The 18,699-nt window shown below is 31.3% G+C and overlaps 1 protein-coding gene across 1 annotated transcript; it reads left to right on the forward strand.

Moving 5' to 3' along the window:
* The first annotated feature begins 962 nt into the window (after nucleotides 1–962).
* On the forward strand, nucleotides 963–7,403 carry LOC115969943 (potassium transporter 5-like). The gene is made up of 8 exons (XM_031089585.1): nucleotides 963–1,133; nucleotides 1,316–1,541; nucleotides 2,193–2,441; nucleotides 3,650–3,700; nucleotides 5,248–5,508; nucleotides 5,666–5,833; nucleotides 5,964–6,218; nucleotides 6,481–7,403. The coding sequence occupies exons 1-8, from the start codon at nucleotides 963–965 to the stop codon at nucleotides 7,401–7,403; spliced, it is 2,304 nt and encodes a 767-aa protein (XP_030945445.1).
* The last annotated feature ends 11,296 nt before the right edge of the window (nucleotides 7,404–18,699 follow it).

Here is an 18,699-nt window from a genome sequence, read left to right on the forward strand (position 1 = left end):
ATGTTTTTCCATGTAGCTTGGTTCATTTATTACCCTAATTTAGGGTCCATTTGGGATAAATTATTTTCATCAATTGAAATTTTTTTTTTTTAAAGCAATATGAAGGAAAATATTATATATGTTTGTGCTTAAAAGAAATGAAGTTTTAAAATACTGTCATAAGTCAACAGTGAAAATAACTACATTTTATTGGGAGTTTTAATGGAAAGGAAATAGAAAGTTCCTACCTGCATGAGATTTGCCTACCTTTAAATGACTCCACATTAATTACCTCATTTCTACTTACCTACCTGCCTGAGATTTGCCTACCTTTAATTTTTTTTTTTTTTTTTTAAAAAAAAAAAAAAAAAAGATGGTGTAAAAACAGAACACACATGATTTGGTTCCACCCTGTTTCCATCCCTATTATTTTCTTTTAATGAATGTCCCCATCCCTTTTTTTTTTTTTTTTTCCCACAGTGTTTTCTCAAAACTTTTAACCAAAGACTAATTACTGTTCATGACGGGTGGGCCCACAGTGGAGTAAATCGCTGGCCCAAAGAGTTTTTTCAAAATACTAGTGCCCGAACTTGAACTAAAAAGCTCCTAGTTAAACTCAAGACAACCACTTTGAGACCGAGTACCGAACCACTTAGCCAACCCCACTGAGTTGTCCCCATCCCTATGAACCAACAAAAAGCACATTTTCACATTAAAACAAAAAATAATGTACAAAATAGTAATAATAATAAAGGGATACCTGCCCTTAACGGTTCGAACCTATCTTGGCATCCGTACAAGTAGTTCAGATACTTAAAACAAAAAACAAAAAAAAAAAACAAAAAACAAAAACAAAAACAAAAACTTGTGAGTTCGTCACTTGCAAAGTTTCCTTATAAATGTGCCACCATTTTTGACTTCCATACAGACCATACTTCTTTCTCTCTCTCTCGTATCCGTAATTTCTGCAGTTATTAAAAAACATGGCTGACGATGCAGTATTAGACGCCATTACAAACGAAACCAAGGAGGAAGTTTCTCAAGATCAAGAGCTCAAGGAGAGGAAATTTTCATGGCAAAAGTTACGCAGATATGACTCTTTGGACATCGAGTCCCGCAGCTTTCATGGTCCTCATCATGACCATCACTCCAAGGTATTGACACCGCCACCACTTCCCAAAAATCTCCATATCCCACATCACACACATCAATTAGCAATTTTTCTTGCATGCCACAGGTATAGGAAGAAACACTTATTTTGTATTGTTTGACATATAAAATTTACATCTTTTGGGTTAACATTTTTTTTTTTTTTTTTTTTTGGGGTTTTGTTTAGGCTATGGATTGGTCAACGATCGTGCATCTAGCATTTCAAAGTATTGGAGTGGTGTACGGGGATGTTGGTACATCACCGCTATACGTGTATACCAGCACCTTCCCCAATGGTATCTCGCACAACGACGATATCCTAGGAGTACTTTCTTTGATCTTCTATACCATCACCTTAATTACTCTCATCAAGTACGTGTTGATTGTTTTAAGGGCTAACGATAATGGCGAAGGTATGATCCTACTATGAAAAATGTTCTCTTCATGTTACAATATAAATTTTTGGGTGGTCTGATTAAAGATCACCCCCGAAAGAAATAAATTATTGTACCAAAATTTTGTTTTCTCGGAATATATTTATACTATTACCACAAAGTTTCACCCGAAAAAAAAAAAAAAAAAACTATTACCACAAAATTTCTTGTTTCAAAACTCTTTCACAAAATGTTTAGGCTCGAGCTTTAAGAATTTCACAAAAAATAAAACTCTATTTTTAAATAATTTTTTATAAAATTTCAAGTTGATTTTTATTCAATCTGATGCCAAATTAATCAAAAAAATTTAACACGCATGATTTATATAGTTTAACTAGTTGTTGACATTCTTAAAAAACAAAAAAAAACAAAAAAAAAAAGCAAAAAAACAAAAAAAATAGTTGTTGGGAGTAAATATGATGGTGAGACTCTAACTACTTAACTCAAAAGCTTAGTAAACATAATGGTGAGACTTAAGTTTAGTCTCAACAATATTATATTAATCACCGACTCTTTTTATTATTATTTAAGGTAAAATTTAATTTAAATGTGTATATTTAACTGTAATAATTTTCATAGAAATAATAACCATTATTTTATTACTAATTATATAATGAAAATCAATTTCAGGTGGGACGTTTGCGTTATACTCTCTCTTATGCCGCTATGCCAAGGTTGGTTTTATTCCGAATCAACAAGCTGAGGACCATGAAGTGTCAAATTATGAGCTTGAAGTGCCAAATGGTCGTGTACGGATGGCATCGTGGCTCAAGTCTACGCTAGAGAACAGCAAATTTGCAAAGCAAATCTTATTGTTTGCCACAATGCTTGGAACTTCCATGTTGATTGGGGACGGTGTTCTTACTCCTTGTATCTCAGGTTTACACCTATACTTTCTAATTTTTTTCATTTCTACATTAGTACTTATGATTATACCATGCATACGGTGTTTTCATTTCTACAATTAGTTTCTATTTACCATTCCTTTTACATATTATATTCGTAGATGGTTAGTAATAAAATAATTATGTATATATCTGTGATATGAGATAAATATTCTTGGTATCCTATCTACCATTACTAATTTATGTTGACTAGAACATTAAAAGTAATTTTTCCATGTATTGCAAAGGTGTTTTTTTTTTTTTTTTTTCTTAAATTTTTGTCAATAGACTCAGAAATCGGTATTTTTTCCTTGTGATAAAGTTATCAGATATGTTATATGCATGCAACAATGTCACATTTTTTTTTTAAAGTAAAAATATTCTTCTTTTATTTTTATATTGTTAAATAAATTAATGCAAAGCTAAAAGCATAATTTTAGAATATGTTCAAAAGATCAAAGTAGGAATATATAGATTCTCAAAAAAAAAAAAAAGTAGGAATATACATATATATATATATATATATATAAATTTATATATAAACCAAAGAAGAAAATACCGTGGTTCATCCATAATTATATATGCCTCCGTTCTTCATGCATATAGAAAAGGGTCCACCTTGTTTTTAAGTTCTTGTAATTTGAGCTGATTGTGATCAAATAATGCATTATTATACAGTTAACCATTATTTGTGATCAAATAATACATTATTAGTCCACGCGCAGGCACGGATTTCTTAGTGTAGTTATCGATTAGAGAGGGTCCCCCCAAAAAAAAATACCAAATATATTGATTGGATGAGTTAAAAGAGAGGAAAAGGAACTTTTCCATTATCTTATACAGTCCCTCCAAAAATGGGGCAAAACCGGATTTCTCTAGAATTGACATCTTTATGCCTATTTTCTAAGAATAAAAATAAGAAGTAATGTCTATTATTTCAAGTAAAAAGAAGAAGAAGAAGAATTAATGATATAATGGTAAATTTATATATAAGAAAGACACCTCAATTCTTTTCATTTCATTCAATTACTTTTTAAGTTATCATTTTTATTCGATATATTAATTCATTAAATTAATAACTCTCAAACACAGTATTATAGCCTTTTGCAACATGTACTTCACTTTTTGTTGTTTTACTCTCTATTTATTTGGCTTTTAAATGCAAATTACAAATCTTCTCTTTTGCAATGTTTGTGATGGCAGTTTTGTCGGCTGTGGGAGGAATCCGGATAGAATCAACTAAAGTAACACAAGGTAACCATTTGGTTATGTGGCACATCATAATTTCTTTATATTAGCCAATATATGTATATATAATTATATATATAAATATTAATTATAAAATATAAAGTAGGTATTCCCAACAATTTTTCCAGATTCCATGTAGGCACACCATATAATTTTGGCAAAAGCAAGGCAATGCACAATAATGTGAAGTGCCTTTTTTCCTCCTTTTTTTTTTTTTTTTTTTTTTTTTTTTTTTTTGCTTTTGGTAAATCAGTACAAAGTACCCTTATCTATACTATACTTTTCTACTTAATAAATTAATATTATATTAATATAAAGAGATCATGCTTTAGTGGTTTTAATTGTTGATTTTCCCAAAAAAAAAAAAAAAAACCTCGCAAATCAAAATGCCTTATGTATACCGTCCACACCTTATTATATTATATTATATAATTATAAAGAGTGTATAATTTGATGACTTCAATTTTTTATTTTTCTAAAAAGACCTCAAGTTAAAAATAAAAATGATAGAAAGAAGAATAAAAATATAAATGAGGATAAAACTGTCAAAGAAGAAATACCAAAAATAAATAAAAAACCTTAAATGTAGGAAAGTGAGAAATGAAAAAATAAGTTGGTAGAGTGAGGTTCTATCTTAAAATCAAACTATCCTTTTTTTTTTTGGAGAGAAAAATCAAAACTATCCAAAACCACAAATGTAGTGGTGAAGAAGTCATAGTTATAATAAAATTAAAATTATATTAAGAAAACTTTAAATTTAAACGATTCATATGGTGAATAGGGAGTTAAGAACAGTTATAATAATTTGACGAAATAGACTTAATTTTATTATTAAAAAAAGTCTTTAAGTCCATGGAGCGCATGAGATACGACTAATAATGATCATATCATTATTATTATCTCAAAAGCAAAAGACATGTTGTATATATGAGGCTAAATTTTTTAAAGTAGAAAAACGAAAAATAGAAATCTTAAATGTAAAATGAGAGAGAGAGAGAGAGAGGTTGTTATTTCAGACTATCCATAGCCAAAAATTTAGTGGTAAAGAAGTTTGTTATAACTTATAATAAGAAAAATAAATCTTTATTAAAAAAATTTTAATTTAAACCATTCATAATCACTTATACTTTTCTGATTAGAGCAATCAGTTCCGAGTAAATGGAGGGCAAGAGATGAGACTGATACTACTAATTTCTAAATTGCCAATCTCATGCAATTTTAAATTTGTCAATATCATTAAATTTGACAAGAAACTAATTTCTAATTTGTCAAATCAATATCACTAAGAATTTTATAACTTAATTGATATTTTTTAGTGTTTTTAACGTAGACATTCAGAGTTAAAATCCCTGCTCTCCAAATTATCGAAGAAAAAAAAAATCAATTAAGCATCATATGGAAATTGAAGAGTCTAAATTATCTAATTTTATGTCGAATACCAATATGTATTAAGTTTAACAATCAATAATGTTCAACTCTGCAATAGCAATATCTTGATTGATATGTACGTGACAAGACATTTTATTAATAACTACTTATTTTGTCTTACACAGATATGGTTGTTTGGATATCAGTGGTTATATTGATTGTGCTATTCGCGGTTCAAAGACTTGGAACTGATAAAGTAGGCTATACCTTTGCTCCGATAATTTGCATTTGGTTTACATTTATTGGCGGCATTGGCGTCTACAATTTCATCAAATATGACCCTGCTGTAGCTAAGGCAATAAATCCATACTATATTATAGATTATTTTCGGAGGAATAAAAAAGATGCTTGGGTTTCCCTTGGTGGTGTTGTCCTTGCCATAACAGGTTGCAATTTCTTTCCTTTGTAAATTGTAATATATATTTTATATATATATATATATACACACACACACATACATACATACATACATATATATATATATATATATATATACCTTCAATAAGCTAAAGTTGGTTAATGTAGTGTTGTAAAATTATGCAGGAACTGAGGCTTTATTTGCTGATCTTGGTCACTTCTCAGTTCGATCCATTCAAATAAGCATGTGCTGTGTGACCTATCCAGCTCTTATATTGGCATACACTGGACAAGCATCCTTCCTTCGCAAGCACAATGATCTTGTTGCTACTGCCTTTTACAAATCCATACCAGGTAATTGCTAGGAACATATCCATGGCCATATTGACATTCTTTCTACTCTTTCTCTCTCTATATACATTCATTGGCATTTGACATATATAGTTAACTAGTTCTGAGTGTGGTATTTTTATATGATGCGCAGGACCTCTATATTGGCCAACTTTTGTGGTGGCTGTGTTAGCATCAATTATAGCAAGCCAAGCCATAATATCAGGGACTTTCTCTATAATACAACAATCCCTCTCTCTAGGGTGTTTCCCTCGAGTGAAAGTAATCCACACATCAACGAAGTATGAAGGACAAGTTTATGTACCTGAAGCTAATTACCTTCTTATGGTGGCTTGTGTATCAGTCACTTTGGGTTTTAGGACAACAACTAACATTGGCAATGCCTATGGTAATCCACTACCTACATATATAATTTTTCCTTGTCTTTATTTATTTATCTTATTTTATTTTATTTTTTTGGTTGAAAAGCTTATTTGACATTTATTAAAGAGTTAGCAAAAAATACAGTTATACTTAGAAAAAGTATAGACTTTGAAAAGTTGTACATAAACAAATAAGAATAATAGTCCAAATACAGCAATATAAGATTCAAATAGAGTCTCATATATATATGAGTTGCAACTAAAGAGTAGTTAATTTACTTTGTGCAGGGATAGCAGTGGTTTTTGTAATGACCCTCACATCATGCTTCATAGCTCTAGTGATGATCATGATATGGAAAACCCACATACTTCTCATAATTTCATACATTCTTATCATTGGCAGTGTAGAGCTTGTATATTTAAGTTCAGTCCTCTACAAATTTGACCAAGGAGGATATCTTCCCCTAGCATTCGCAACAGTCCTAATGACTGTAATGTATACTTGGAACAGTGTTTTCAGGAGAAAGTATGATTATGAGCTTAAGCATAAGATTTCCCCAGAGACGTTAAAGGAAGTAGTTGCTAACACAAGCCTTTGTCGAATACCTGGACTTGCCCTGTTCTACTCAGAGCTTGTTCAAGGCATCCCACCAATTTTCAAGCACTATGTGGCGAATGTGCCCGCATTGCACACTGTCCTTGTTTTCATCTCCATCAAGTCACTTCCCATAAGCAAGGTTCCAGTGAAAGAGCGTTTCCTATTTCGCCAAGTAGAGCCTAAAGAGCTTAATGTGTTTCGCTGCGTTGTTAGATATGGATACACAGATGTGCAAAATGAGCAAGAGCCCTTTGAAAAGGTTTTGATAGAAAACTTGAAGTTCTTTATTGCAGAGAATTTATGGTTGTCCAAAAATGTGCAGAATAATAATGTTGAGAACGATGGAGATACACTGGATGAGAGGCATGTTGAAGAGGATCAATCAGAGGAATTTGAAAGACAGATTGAGACTGTGGACAAGGCATGGCATGCTGGTATTGTTCACTTCATTGGTGAGACTGATGTGGTTGCTGCAAAAGGAGCCAGTGTTGCAAAGAGAATTTTGATAGATTATGCTTATACTTTCATGAAAAGAAATTTAAGAGAAAGTGAAAAAGTGCTTGATATTCCTCACAAGCGTATGCTGAAAGTGGGTATGACTTATGAACTTTAATGGATTAGGATGTGAAAAATAATAATAGCAGTGTGAAAGAAACTTTCTTTTCTTTTCTTTTCTAAATGTGAGAAGCATACAGTTATATATATCTAGTGTGCAAGCAAAAAATAAAAAGATTCACTACAAGCTATAGATCATGGCAAGTGTAATCAAATGGTTCTCCTGTAAATTAAGTGTGCGTATGGCTTTATTTGCTGATTCTTGTAAAAATTTTCTAGAAATAAATTTTGATGATTGTGTCCTTGTGTGGAACTTCTTTGTTTCTTTGTTACACACCAATATTTTTTTTTTTTTTTTTTTGAAATATACTTGCTTGGCCAATATTTCCAATTAAAAGTAAAACTTAACATTTATATGGTACGTAAAAAATCGGAGGATTAGTCATGTATTCAGCTTTTCGCAAAGATTTTCATGTCAGATTAGGAAAATTATAGTCAACTTATTTAAAATTTATGTTTTTTTTTTTTCCTTATTTATCTATTCTTTCATTTCTCATACTTTCATTATGAGTATTGAGTTTATTAAGGGTACAAGTTAAAAATTAATAAATACTCAATTATAAATTATAATGCACATTTTTTAAAGAAGAAAAATTAATTGATGTACTAAGGCATTGATTTATGAACTAATTTGAATCATCTTGATGTTTTGTTTTTATAAGCAGTTTGTGGTTTTTAATTATTATTTTTTTTTTTAATTTATCTTAAGACCGGCTTCCTCTTGGCATGAGCCTATGACTATAGTTTTTAAATCTAATTAGGTTTAGATTTATGTATATTTTAAAATCTCACATATTTAATTTTAAATGAAACAAGTTTGACTAAAAAAAATCATTATAGTGTAAAAGATTTTGCTAAAAAAATTATCAATTCATCATCTTTAAATGGATCTTAATCTCGTCAAATTTGAACAACTTTTGAACTATACTCAAATTATGACAAAATTCTATTGATAGAGGTCAACAATAAAATATAAATGGTGTCTTTATTGAACCACCCCCCCACCCCCAAAAAAAAAAAAAAAAAAAAAAAAAAACAAAGCTATAGTAATGTGGTCAAATAATAGGAACACATAGAGATTTTCTTTCTATTATATAGATTCGACGGGGCAAGAAAAATTGTGATAAACTTATAGAGAATGGTTGAAATGAATGATAATGTGGATGCTCCGTACGAATTACGTAGACGATGATAGAATATAATATAGTGAAGCCCGTGTTTTAATTGCTTCTTGGCAAACGTGATTCCACCTAATAATACGTGTTCCCATTAACTATTGTGAGCTGTCGGACTCTTTGACCGGTTTAAGATATTTACAGTCAAGGATGGTCATAGGTTTTTTCTGCAAAAAGGAAAGGAAATAATAGGGTTCATTTTAAATTAACATTAACTAATCTAAGTGTGTGCTTGATGACTTTGGACTTTGTACAACGACTTAAATATGCAATGATGTAAAATTACTAAAGTATTTTTCTTTGTATTTCACACTAAGGACATATTTGATATGTTGTAAAAGTTCATCATGTAATGAATGACATAGTTATTCGATTATATGGTATAAATTGAAAAATAAATAAACTCATAAAAATCACATGATGAAAGAAATATATGGCATATGCGTAGAATATTCAAACATATATATTTGTGTATCTTTATGCAACAATTTTATTTTTTTATTTTTTATTTTTACCAAACGTCACATTTCTAAAGTGGTAACTCTATAATTTGCTGACTAAAGGAGATGTGAGTGTTCATGATATCATTATATGCTAAAGGTACTATATATATATATATATATATATATGGTGTTGATTAGTTAAGCAAATTCAAATCATCTATTCTATATTTAGTTGATTAGTTGGACTGGACTTTTATATAGTTTAAAAATACTCCTAGACCTTACATTTAATAGTGACAAAATTTAGAGACAATCTAGTAAAATATATCTCTAACTTCACTTAAAATGCCTACAAAATAGGACACTCTCCTACTAATCTATGTTTTCAAAACAAACTTATTCAAAAATTATAAATAAATAAAAAATTAAAAAAAATTTCTCAGTCCACTTTGTATATTTCCTTCAAGACCACATTCTAATTTAATTTTTCTTTTTTTTTTGGTTTCCTTAATTCCTAATCTCACATTGTTGTATTTTTTTTTTTTTTTTTGAATTTCAGTTTTCTTAATCCCTAATCTCACCTTTTTGTTTTTGTTTTACCTTCTCAAATCTCGTTTTCTTTATTTTGAATTTGAAAAAAAAAAAAAAAATCCTACCATAAAACCATGACTATAACTTCTCATTTATATTCCTTAAATTTAGGTACTACCACATATCCTCATTGAAACACCACACGTTTTAATTTAAATTTAAATAAAAATAGTTTCAACAATTTAGAACTACATCAATATATACTAGCCTTTAAGGCTCTTCTATTTTTTGGGTAAAAATTAATCATTTGCATTTATTATAATTTGAGATTTCTACTTTTTCCAATCACCAAAAAAAAAATGAATACGTGAGGTGAGTTTTGTAGATTGGAGGAGTTTTAAAATTAACAAAAGAGTAATTCTATTTTGTAGGGAGTTAGTGAGTAAAAGTAGGAATTTAAATCAACGTAAAAGTAGGAGTTTATTAATAGGAAGACATTTCAACGTAAAAGTATGAATTTATTATTTTTGTCAATTTACTATTTCAACTCCATTTTTAAGTTTTAGGTAGGGGTATTTTTTACAGTAAAAAAAAAATAACTAACTTTCTTTTACCAATTTACTATTTTAACCCCATTTTTAAGTTGTTGGTTAATTAATTTAGGGGTATTTTTGACAGGAAAAAAAGCAATAACTAACTTTCTAAATCCTCTTAATATATACATATATATATATATATATATATATATATATATATACACACTTCTTTTCTTTTAATACTATGCAATTTTGAAAAGAATTCCGCCTACATGTAGCAAATTGGTGCTATCCCACAAAGAAGATAAGGGTTCCATAGTTGGTTCATAATGATTTTTGGTAGGTATATATATATATATATATTTTTTTTTTGTAACTTTCTCTTCTTCTTTTTTTCTTTTTCTTTTTTAATTCGTATAATAGTTTTTGTTGAATCCATGATTTTGCTGAAACGCCATTCCAAGCCAAGAGGGCCAAGAGTTTCAAACATCTTGCTCATTTTGCACTAACAAGTAACAACAAGAATGAAAAAATAATAATAATAATAATAATTTGAAATGACATCGTTAAATCACAGCTTTAAGTTTTTTTTTTTTTTTTTTTTGGTTGTATCATCATCTAAAAATTGAAATAAATAGAAAATTATGACACTATACCAAAAAAAAAAAAAAAAAAATAGAGCCTCATCGCACACGCAAATCGCATGTAATGAGACTAGTGAATACAATACTAGAATTAGTGGGGACATTATGAAAATGTTGATGTTAGAAAAATCTCCCCCCACCCCCAAAAAAAACTTAGATACTTACTTATAAAGGTTTGGTAATCAAAACATCCGCATTTAAAATATAAAAAAAATGTAAAAACTATCATCAAATACTGTAATTTAGCCTAGAAAAAATCAACCCAGGGAATCAAATTTTCCCAAATCATTTATCCCCATCTTGTAAGTCACTTTCTCATGAATCATGATAGTGAGTAGTGATAATAAATTACAAAGGACCTGAATCACATTCTTTTTTGGGGACATAACCTTTTGCTTGGCTCAATTTTTTTTTTTTTTATATAAAAAAGTTAAATTCTTGTAAAAAATTAGCAATATTTTTGGTGCTTTTCATGCTTATATAAGAACAATTTCTTTTCTGAAGGCTCAAGCTTATTCTTATGTGTCTTTCTAACTTGATAAAATGATTTCGTTGGGATCGAGATGATGTGGAGGGAATGGCAATTGATGCCTCTATCATTGGCGAAAGAAATCTTCAAAAAATGGACAACTTAGATGATTGTGAGTTCATTGATAATGAGTCCAACAATGAAAATGACAACGAAGTCAAGTACAGCGATGATGAGTAGTGTAATAGGGTACTGTTGTTGTATGTGTAATTATGTTATAGAAAATTATTGAAATTGTAAATAGAATTTGTAAAGGTCTATTGCGTGCAAAGTTGGAGAATCTTGCATATATATGTGAAAACTGTGTTCCTCTTCATCTTCTTAAGAAATTAATAACAGTTCTAACATAAGTAATTATCACATGAAACTGTTATTTCTTCATGTTGTTGCATATATATGTTAAAACTACTATTTCTTCATGTCGTAAAGAAATAACAGTTTTAACATATATCATTAACGTTAAAATTGTTATTTCTTCATGTTGTTAGTATAATATTATCTTCATGTTGTTAAAATTGTTATTTCTTCATGTTGTTATTTGTTCATGTGATTGGTTGTTGGCTATAATTATCTTTATGTTTGTGCTGTGAAGGTGTTGGACACGGTTATGGGGAAGAGGAAATGGCAATTGCCCCGCTTGTTTACATTGGCGAAGGATCGTCACATGGATGACAAAGGGTGGAGGCACAAGATGAGGAAGCCCATATTTCTCAGGAGGCAAGACCAGTTGCCTCTAATGACGATGAGACAAAGGCCCCTAGTACTTAACATGTCTTCGAATAAAAATCCTATTGATTTTTCTTTTCTTTTACTTCAACTTTTCTAGACAGACTATGCTTTTAATAGTTCAGTGTAGTGTAAAAATAGTTTACAATGATTGAATTTAGTTAAATAATATTCTAGATATTTAACTAAAAGAAAGTAATAAAATACTCACAAGCAAGTTCATCGTACTCATCCTTGCCCACAACATAGATGCTAACATCCCCAAGTATTGTGTAGACAATATAAATTGATTTGGTGCATAAAACAAAATTCCTAGCAAGTGAACTTAGTAAAACAATTTTCTTATAAACTCAGTCATAGAAATAGTATTCACATGTGCTATGAAGGCTAAATTGTCCTTAAAGAACTAGAGAATGTGGTACTGTTATTCATTTGCATGTGGATACTTGCCTACTCCTACACTCTAATATTTATATTCAGCCGTATAAGATTTGTCATATGAGCATGATTTACGCTTCTTTCACACAAAACTACCCAAGAATTTTACAAGACCAATTACACTTTGTCACATGAAGGTAATGGAGTGATCTTGGGTTGTTTTACTAAACAGGGGCACTATTCTGGTAAACTTAATACACCTTTGATGGTGAAACAACAAACTACCCTTTACAATAAAGTTAGTGCAATTTGGATATATATCTACTTCAAATAGGGTATGGTTAGAATTGACCATATAATCTTTATTTTTCTTATTTATTTTTATTCCTAATTTCTTTTGGGGTCAATATATATATAGATTTTCGTGGTGTGATATATTTCATTACTTGTGAGAATTGATAATTCAACCCTAATATTGGTGGTTTTGTATATATAGATGATTATGATCAATAAAGCCCAGCAGCAGAAAATAGGCTTAAAAGATGTGGTCCTTCAAAGCTATCTGAGATATGGGCATTGGATGGATCCTGGAAGATCCCGTTACCGTTAAATGATCAAGGGCAACCGATTGGTTCGGAAGGTAAAACATTCATTCGGTGGTTGGGAACTTTTTGTTACAATGGGTTATTATGCCCAATTGTCCCTATTGGGTGGCCAACAGTTCCTAAAAATTATAAAAAGAATTGTTGGACGGAGATTGAGGTAATATGAAAACAAAGTATAAGTAACAGTCATTTACAGCCAGCTGTCGTAATTAAATGTCATATTCAATAGGGTCCATACTTGTGTTTTGCTAACTCCACTTTTGCATTTCAAAAACGGTATCTCATTGACCCCGATATCATTAAACCACCTTATCAAATGGGATGGGCAATGCATATACTCGAGGTCCTCAGGAGAAATCGGAGGACTAAGTTGAAGAAGGTTCACATTAAATGCGGGGTGACAAAGGAACAACTATTGGCCAAGACATCGCCGAGGGTAATGGAGGACCAGTGGATGAAGATGGTTACATGTTGGTTTAATGAGAAAACTATGGTACTGCTACTTTATTTGTCTATCCCATTTTAGTCGTAAGTTAGTCAATGAAATCATGTTGGCCATGTTTCACTCTAATAGCCCCTCCTTTTAACCTAAATCTTCTAGTTATGTATAATATAATTAGTGTAGCTCAAAGCACTTTCTAGTAGATGTAATAGAGTTGTTTTGCCCTCATCAACAACATAAACTTAAGATTACTATTATTTAGAGACTGGTTGGAGACTACGACCACTACAAAGGTATGCAATTTCATCATATTTATGCCAGGGGTCTCAATAAGAAATATATATTTTTTTTTTTTAAATTGTCATAGTAAACAAATGAAATAGCAATTTTATCCTAGCTCACTTATCTTACTGCACTGGCAAATCTATGTAGCTTAGGCTGTGGACAAAGGCTTACATACTCTTAGTTCATTTTCTCTCATTTTTACGTTCTATTCCATGCTTGGGTTATGATACATCTTGTAGGCCTTTAATACTAAAAACATGCTTTTTAACTAGTTTATATTGGTACTTACAAGATCACAACGCAGTTCTTAACATATTACTTAAATGCACACAATACATAATCACACCAATAAACCATCCAGATGAATGGGCATAACCAATTTAGGTAAGCTAATAGCAAACAATGAACAAGTATATTCAGGTCACACACATGCTGCAGAACCGAATTGTATCAACTCCTATTTTAACATTGAAGAGAAGGGTAATTAGAAACATAAATATATTATGAATGCACAATGACAAGCACAGAAGAGACAAAAACTTACATTAAGTAGTAAAATACCTTAGTCAAGAGATGTTTAGTTTTCATATACTTTGATGGTAATGTGGTTGCAGACATTAAGTAACAAGAACAAGGTCAATCGAGGTTTACAGAAGGAGATTACAATGTTTGGGGCTAAAAGTTTTGCACAAATTTCTAATGACATGGTAAGAAATGCATTACAAGTGCTATTGTATTTGTGTATCACATAAGTTGATTTTATGCTTTTGAATCGCACTAAATGTTGAAAATACTCTTTTACTTTCTTGTTAGTGGTAGATATAAACTTAAAATTCATGAACACCCTAGTCAATGCAAATGATAAACAACATGACAAATCTAAGAGAAATTGTGTTTATTGTATGACATTTTGTTCATCATGTAGGTGAAAGCTAACGGGGCTCTAGTCGAGCACGCAGACGTGTATCTAAAAGTATACCGTAGGAGAGATGAGACTGCTATTACTCCCCACGTGCAAGAGAACATAGTAAGCACAATTTGAATAGAATATTAGCTTGCCTTTTGTGTTTGTATTGTTTATGGTGTGTAATATGTTATTTGGTTCTTGTGGGAAAACGTACAAAATAGGATGGAAAAACTTTTGAAGCAAGAGGGCATGCGACTACAAGGAGTGCGCATGAATGCAATGTTCGCCCAACTTAGCCAAGGTGCATGTGATTTGGATATGTCTCAGGTACCAAATTGAAGGTGTATTTAGCAAAACTACTCTTTTTGCAATGCATTGTTATGTGATATTAATATGATGCCTTACATATATTCAGGGTGGCAGTGCTTGATAGGGACTCTCCATGGAAATGAAACTGTGAATCCTCTGGTAAACAAATACAACTATTCATTATAACATATACAACTATGTTGGGAAAAAAAATAAAAATGAAAATCAGATATACTTCTTCTTTGTTGGTTTTATTCCAATTTGAAGGTCCCGAATCAATATATATGAAGCAAGAAGTAGGGAAGTAGATGTATTATAAGACATAAAATCAAATTAGAAAATTTCAACCATGCCTTATTACACTTGCTAAATGTAGCTGATAGTTCCCAATGCAATTTACATTATTTATTTAATTTTTTTAAAGGAAGGATAATAATAGCAATGTGGTTAATTAGAACATGGTATACTCGACATGGAGTATTGTTCTCATTTTATTGTTGAAACTTGAAAGAATTTAAATTTGATGACTAGTGAGCTTGAATATGAAGGGACCTTACTAGAAGGTAGCTTTCCATCTAAGAAATTATAACATTTGTTATTATATTTATAAAACGGCAGTGAATATGGATTATGTAAATGTATGTGTATATATGAATTTGAAGAGAGTGGAATCTATGATACTGTATAGAGTTTGGAAAGATTTAAACCTTTAAAAGTGCAGCTAGTGAACTATGTCTCACTCTCAGTCTTGTTTTAAGATGTCATGCTTTTAAACGGATACAAGCAAAAAGAATATGTTAACGAGCTCATATATGATAATGACTCTAAAAATTTAAGGGATGTTGACCTTGTTAATAGACTGACTGAGCAAAATACTTGGTTATTTGTTTAGAGTTTGTTTGTTTTAGCTTAAAACGTTAGCTTATTTCCGATGTTCTCATTGTCACAGGTAATTGGCTGTACCATGATGCTTGTTGGGAACTGGCTGATGAAGTACCATGATGCTTGCTGACAATTTTTTGTGATGTAAAAAATCCTTGAGGAACATGCATTTTGTGATGTAAAAATATGTTGTTGCGAACTTGTTTCTAATTATTTGTTTATGTAATTAATCTTTTGGCAATTGGTTGGGAATTGTTGAGTGTTGGCAATTTGTTTTGTTGGTTCCAATTGGTTCCATCTGAGTGTTGGCAGGAATTACAGGTCTTATTTTGGGCAGGAATGTGCTTAGGAAGAAAAAAATAAAATAAAACCTATAGAAAACACGGCTACAGGAAAACCCAATGGCGGGGTCTCTAGCCGTGTTTTCAAAAACACAGATCTATAGTTGCATTTTCAAAAACGTAGCTCGACCCCATATAGCCGCGTTTTTACACACCCAAAAATGTTGGACCTATAGTTGCATTTTGTTCAAAACGCGGCTATAGGCCTGGTTTGGGCTACGTTTTTTACCCTTATAGCTACATTTTCCACACCCATAGCTTCAGGACCTATAGCTGCATTTTGTGGAAAACGCGGCTATAGGCCCGGTTTGAGCTACGTTTTATACAAAACACAGCTATTGCTCCTTAGCCTATACTGGGTCTATAGCCGTGTTTTCTATAAAACACAGCTATAGGTCCCGCATCTGTGCGCGTGTAAAAACGCGGCTATAGGGGCTAGAAAACGCAACTCTAGGTCCTGCAAAGGGCTATAGTCGCACATGATAGGCTGCGTTTGAAAACGAAGCTATAGCCTATAGCTGCGTTTTTAGGGTCTATAGTTGCGTTTTTCAAACGCGGCTGTAGCCCTCTTTTTTTTGTAGTATAATGATAGGAACTTAAATATTTAAGCTCCCTTATTAGGATGGTTAATTTCTTGTCCACATAATTTGTGGGACGTTTAACAATATATTTAGGGTAATCTTCGATCTATTTGGGAACAATAAAATACATGAGAATGTTTCCCCTTGTTTTTTCTTTTCTTTTTATTGTCCCATTCGGTTGGCTTGTTTTTGGAGCTTCAGTGGGAGGTGCTATTTGTGTCCAGTTTGACTGATTTCGTTGTCATTGGAAAGATTGTGAACTAAACTTTCAAGTGGTTTTGGCAGTTCATTGCTTAGACTTCCAGTGAGAGAGTTATGTGCCTCCAAAGTTGAGTGATTTGAGTGATTAGTATGAGAGATTAAAATATCCCATTTTTTTCGCTCAATTATTTTTAATCCAAGCCTTTAATGGATGAACCGGCTGGGAGTTCCATGTTGTAAAGGACGACCTTTACTTTGAGAAAGTGCTAGTTTTTCAGATCCATTTTTTGTAGTATGGGAATCATCAATTTCTCTCAAGATCCAAGTGGCAAAATATGTTAAGTGTTTTTTACATTTTCACATGGTTTCAATGATACATATCTTGCTTACCCATGGTTTGATTTCAGTCCATAAGCTGTTGTATCGAAATTTTTTATGTGCTCTTCGTGGTGGCAATAAATTTGTTCTGATCAATAGTCAGATTTTTCAATTAAAATGCAGTCAAAGTTTCTCATCTCTAGGGCTTAGCCTAAAATTGGAAAAGTTTACCATTTTTAAGTGTTTTGAGCTGAAACGAATGTGCTTTGACCTCAATTAACCGCCTTTGGATTTTTAAAAGGCCTTTTTTCCGTTCAATTGACCCAAATTAATTCTTGATAAAATCCGTGATTAAATTAATTAATTTAAAATAGGGTTTTGATAGTCTTGAATTTCACTAAGGGATTTTGAAAATTCTAGTAGGGTCAAAATGGGGTGATGACAATATCATAGTGCTACTACTGCGGAGTTTAAATCTTCATGAGATTCTTGGAGTTGAAGGTTTTGGTTGTGAAGTGTGGATGCGTCATTGTTAGTGCGTCCATATAGTTTAAGAGTTTAGAGGTTCTGAAACTACAAAAGATTGTTATAATAAATTCATCTATTGTCTTTGAAGAGTCTAGGTAGACATTTAACTTAAATTATAAAATATTTTCTTGATTATAATCGATTGCTTGTTGTTGGGGAATGTCTCTCTTAGTGATTTTTATCTTGGATAGTCTTAAATGAGTTTTCCACTTTGTCATGATCATGTGTCTTGATTTGATCATTTTGATTATTTATGTTATGGTTTTGCTGACCTGTGGTGATTAATATTGCTATTGTAGTCATATAATTGAATCAGTTAGAAATTGTTAGGTTCTAAAGACTTAGGATTTCATGTATTTAGAACTCTAATTTGTATTGTTGACAAATCATGATCAAAACAATGTGTTTAGAAGTGTTTTATTCTTGCTCAAAGTTGTGCATTTATGTAAAGTTGGAATCGAGTTTAATGCAGAAAAGATTAATGCATTTCGGCCTAGCTCAATCGATCGAAGCTTAGGCTCGATCAATCGAAACTTGGGCAGAATGTTTTTTTTTTTTTGCAAAATTTCCAACTCAGCCCTAGTTGTTTTAAAACGTTTTTAGGGTTTCTATTTGTCCTAAGTATAAAAGGCAAATCCTAGCCACGTTTTAGTGTTACTCATATTACAGTCTGTGTAAATCTTTTGTGAGATCTAGAGGAGCTTTCCTTTACACAAACTTAGGGTTTTCAAGGAGAAGATTTATCTACACCTTAATGATCAACTCAGTTGTTGCCATTGAAGTTTAAAGAAAACACAAGCGGGTGTGCTTGTATCTGGTGGTGAATCCAAGAAAGAAGGAGTCCATGGATTCAGAACTTACACGTGGTCATGTCAGTAAGTTCTATTGGTTGGTAGCAATAAGAAGTCAAGCATTGGGGCTTGTAAGTCTTAT

The sequence above is a fragment of the Quercus lobata genome, chromosome 12, assembly GCF_001633185.2.
Source record: "Quercus lobata isolate SW786 chromosome 12, ValleyOak3.0 Primary Assembly, whole genome shotgun sequence".
Lineage (NCBI taxonomy): Eukaryota > Viridiplantae > Streptophyta > Magnoliopsida > Fagales > Fagaceae > Quercus > Quercus lobata.

Coding starts and splice junctions, on each gene's coding strand:
- LOC115969943 (XM_031089585.1), top strand. CDS start 963: ATGGCTGACGATGCAGTATTAGACGCCATTACAAACGAAACCAAGGAG. Junction 1,542..2,192: donor GGCTAACGATAATGGCGAAG/GTATGATCCTAC, acceptor AATCAATTTCAG/GTGGGACGTTTGCGTTATAC. Junction 6,219..6,480: donor TAACATTGGCAATGCCTATG/GTAATCCACTAC, acceptor TACTTTGTGCAG/GGATAGCAGTGGTTTTTGTA.